Raw genomic sequence first — 3,449 nt, 5'->3', positions numbered from 1 at the left:
AGGTCAAGGGTTCAGATCCCTTTACCAGCCAGTAGCCAAAACAAACAAACAAACAAACAAAAACAAAGAAGAGAAATTTCCCTTTACTTGAAATTTCTGTGTAATTCACTCCTTATAAAAATAGGCATTCAAGACACTTATCAAACAAAAACAAAGAAGAGAAATTTCCCCTTACTTGAAATTTCTGTGTAATTCACTCCTTATAAAAATAGGCATTCAAGACACTTATCAAAATGCAAGTAGGATCTTGATGGAATGAAACATTAAGCCCTTATCAAATATTTACATTAATAGCTAGAATTCATTTCTCTGATTTGTTTGACCCTAAAGAGATAAAATGAGTTTTGATAGGTGATTTCTTATCAAGGAAATCTGAAGCATGAGGACAGAAGGGAGTGCAGCAAGAGGGACAGAGGTTTCCTCAAAAATGAATTTCATCTATTTTGCATTTTTTCCAAGACTGAGCTCTTACTATAATGCCATTATTTGGAAAATAATGCCATTTACCCACATGTTAAACAGTACATGAGATGGGAGAAAAGAAAAAGATCTTTTTATGTTCTGTCTGTTATTTATTAATCTGTGGTGAAAAGTTGCTGGTATATGAAGAATCCTGTGATTAACCTCATAAAAAGAAAGTGAAATCAAAACAGAAAAGGATCAGCTACCTGAAGAAATACTTTGTGGCCCAAACATGGATTTTTAAAATAAGACTTTAAGAGCAATAAAATAAGACTTTAACACCAAGTGGATGTTGGTCCATACAAATCAACACCCACTTGGAAACTCAGATTTGAAAACTTCCTCTGAGTTAGAACAGAGTCACACAGTTTGTAGGACGGCACCCTCCTCCCCCTCCTGTTGAACACCTGCTCTGGGTGCTCTCTGCTTCTAAAGTCGGGGGAGTCCTGAGGTGGATTCAGCTGGGGAGAGCACGTGGCCTTTGCTCTGTTTCCGTTTAGCAGGAAACGGTTTAAGGCCTTTGGCTGGGAACCTCCACTCAGAAAGTCTCCCTTTCATCTGGAGCACTCATAGCTTCCCGGGACTCGCGTTGCAGTCTGGGAGTCAGTTCATGTTGCAACACGTCACCCTCTAAGTTGCTTCAAGGCTTTAGACTGTGGTGCAGCCAGCAGCTGCCAAGAGCATGTGGGTCAGAGTGGGTTCCCCTCTAGCTTGGTCATAGACTTATACTTCCTCCTCTTCCCCTGCCATCTCGCAGGTGAGAAGCCCCACAAGTGCCAGGTGTGTGGCAAGGCATTCAGCCAGAGCTCCAACCTCATCACCCATAGCCGCAAACACACAGGCTTCAAGCCCTTCGGCTGTGACCTGTGTGGGAAGGGCTTCCAGAGGAAGGTGGACCTCCGGCGGCACCGGGAGACACAGCATGGGCTCAAGTGAGAAAGCAGCTACGCAACACTACGGAGGGCACCTCCCACTTGCCACCACCCCCTTCTGACTTCACAGGCCCCCCCAGTCCAGTCTGCAGATCCCACCAGGGTGCTCCCCCTTCGCTTTATTTCCTGGAGCTGCCAGAGGGGATGAGGTATCTTTTCAAAGTCCAGCCCAGAGTAGGAACCAGGCGACTCACTGGGCTTTGGACACAAATAGGAAGCTGCAAAATCTAGTGGGATCAGATAAAATCTTGGACCCCACAGTCCTTCCTATTCCCAGCCCTGCTCCACAGACAGGAAAGTCCTTCAGGGTTCTTCCCTCCTCTTCCTGACTTGCTCCAGATACTTGTGTGGAAGAGGAGGAATCACCATTTACAAGATGGACACATGCTAATGTTTTTTATCTAGAAAGAAAAATGAGTGTTATTTTTATTTTTTTTCCTTCTGGGGAGTCTGTTGACCCCTTTCCATTGGGTGCTGCCTGTAAATCTTGGAGGAATCATTTCTCCTCCTTGAAGATGGTTCAGAAATGGATTGGGGGAAGGAGTTTAATACTTTTGAAATCACAAGATGCACCATTGAGCCTGCCCCAGGAAGCAGCAGAAGAAAATGGATTTGGTGGTGAAATCAGACTTGGTGATGAGAGGGATTAGAGGTCCTCTCTGCAGGAGGCCTGTGAAAGCTTTATCGGAGGAGGAAAAAGCAAGCAGCAATGCCTGTAGACAAGATGTCAGTCATTCAGTCAGCATATGTTCATTGACCACCAGTTACCAAGGTACAGGCACCAGGCTAGATACTGGAGAGCCAGAAATTAAANATTGACCACCAGTTACCAAGGTACAGGCACCAGGCTAGATACTGGAGAGCCAGAAATTAAAGTCACAGCTCCTTCCCCCACCCCTCAAAAGCTAACAGTTATATCTCCAAGTGTCTAGGTCTGTTCTTTCCCTCTGAGGGAATTCTGAGAAGACAAAACGGAATCGTGAACCTTTTTTGACTCTTCCTGCTCCACAGACAGGAAAGTCCTTCAGGGTTCTTCCCTCCTCTTCCTGACTTGCTCCAGATACTTGTGTGGAAGAGGAGGAATCACCATTTACAAGATGGACACATGCTAATGTTTTTTATCTAGAAAGAAAAATGAGTGTTATTTTTATTTTTTTTCCTTCTGGGGAGTCTGTTGACCCCTTTCCATTGGGTGCTGCCTGTAAATCTTGGAGGAATCATTTCTCCTCCTTGAAGATGGTTCAGAAATGGATTGGGGGAAGGAGTTTAATACTTTTGAAATCACAAGATGCACCATTGAGCCTGCTCCAGGAAGCAGCAGAAGAAAATGGATTTGGTGGTGAAATCAGACTTGGTGATGAGAGGGATTAGAGGTCCTCTCTGCAGGAGGCCTGTGAAAGCTTTATCGGAGGAGGAAAAAGCAAGCAGCAATGCCTGTAGACAAGATGTCAGTCATTCAGTCAGCATATGTTCATTGACCACCAGTTACCAAGGTACAGGCACCAGGCTAGATACTGGAGAGCCAGAAATTAAAGTCACAGCTCCTTCCCCCACCCCTCAAAAGCTAACAGTTATATCTCCAAGTGTCTAGGTCTGTTCTTTCCCTCTGAGGGAATTCTGAGAAGACAAAACGGAATCGTGAACCTTTTTTGACTCTTTTGAATTTTATCAAGCGTAAACAAAAAGTAGCTAAACAGTTACTTCAATGATTCATGTGTATATTCAGTTTTTTATTGTTAAGCTGGCATTTTTTAAGATGTCTGAGCTGGCAGCCATGAGGGGGTGAAGGCTCTGTCCTCTATGTGTACCATAGAGGGGGAGAGATGTTGTATTTTTGCCTTGATGAAATGTTGTAAATGTTTTTAGATCTTCTGGAGTGCATTATGTTTGTTAATACATATTTATTAGAGTGATGTTTTAAGTTAATAAAGTATTAAGACTAATGCAGATTGCCTTTCATTTAGGCAGGAAATTTGGGAAAGACCTTTGTTCAAGTCTGTGGGGGAAGCTGGCACTGAAGGAAATTACAGTGGAGTGTAAAAGTGAAGCAGACAA

General features: G+C 43.6%; 1 protein-coding gene across 1 annotated transcript in view; it reads left to right on the top strand.

Moving 5' to 3' along the window:
- Positions 1-1,398, top strand: part of GFI1 (growth factor independent 1 transcription repressor) — a 7,946-nt gene extending 6,548 nt beyond the window's left edge. The window contains exon 6 of the mRNA XM_008586735.1: positions 1,220-1,398. Coding sequence (XP_008584957.1) covers positions 1,220-1,398 — 179 coding nt within the window. The remainder of the gene's footprint in view (positions 1-1,219) is intronic.
- The last annotated feature ends 2,051 nt before the right edge of the window (positions 1,399-3,449 follow it).

Source organism: Galeopterus variegatus, unplaced genomic scaffold, assembly GCF_000696425.1.
Source record: "Galeopterus variegatus unplaced genomic scaffold, G_variegatus-3.0.2 Scaffold4091, whole genome shotgun sequence".
Lineage (NCBI taxonomy): Eukaryota > Metazoa > Chordata > Mammalia > Dermoptera > Cynocephalidae > Galeopterus > Galeopterus variegatus.
Note: the sequence above shows the minus strand (reverse complement) of the source record. Positions and strands in the feature narration are given on the sequence as shown.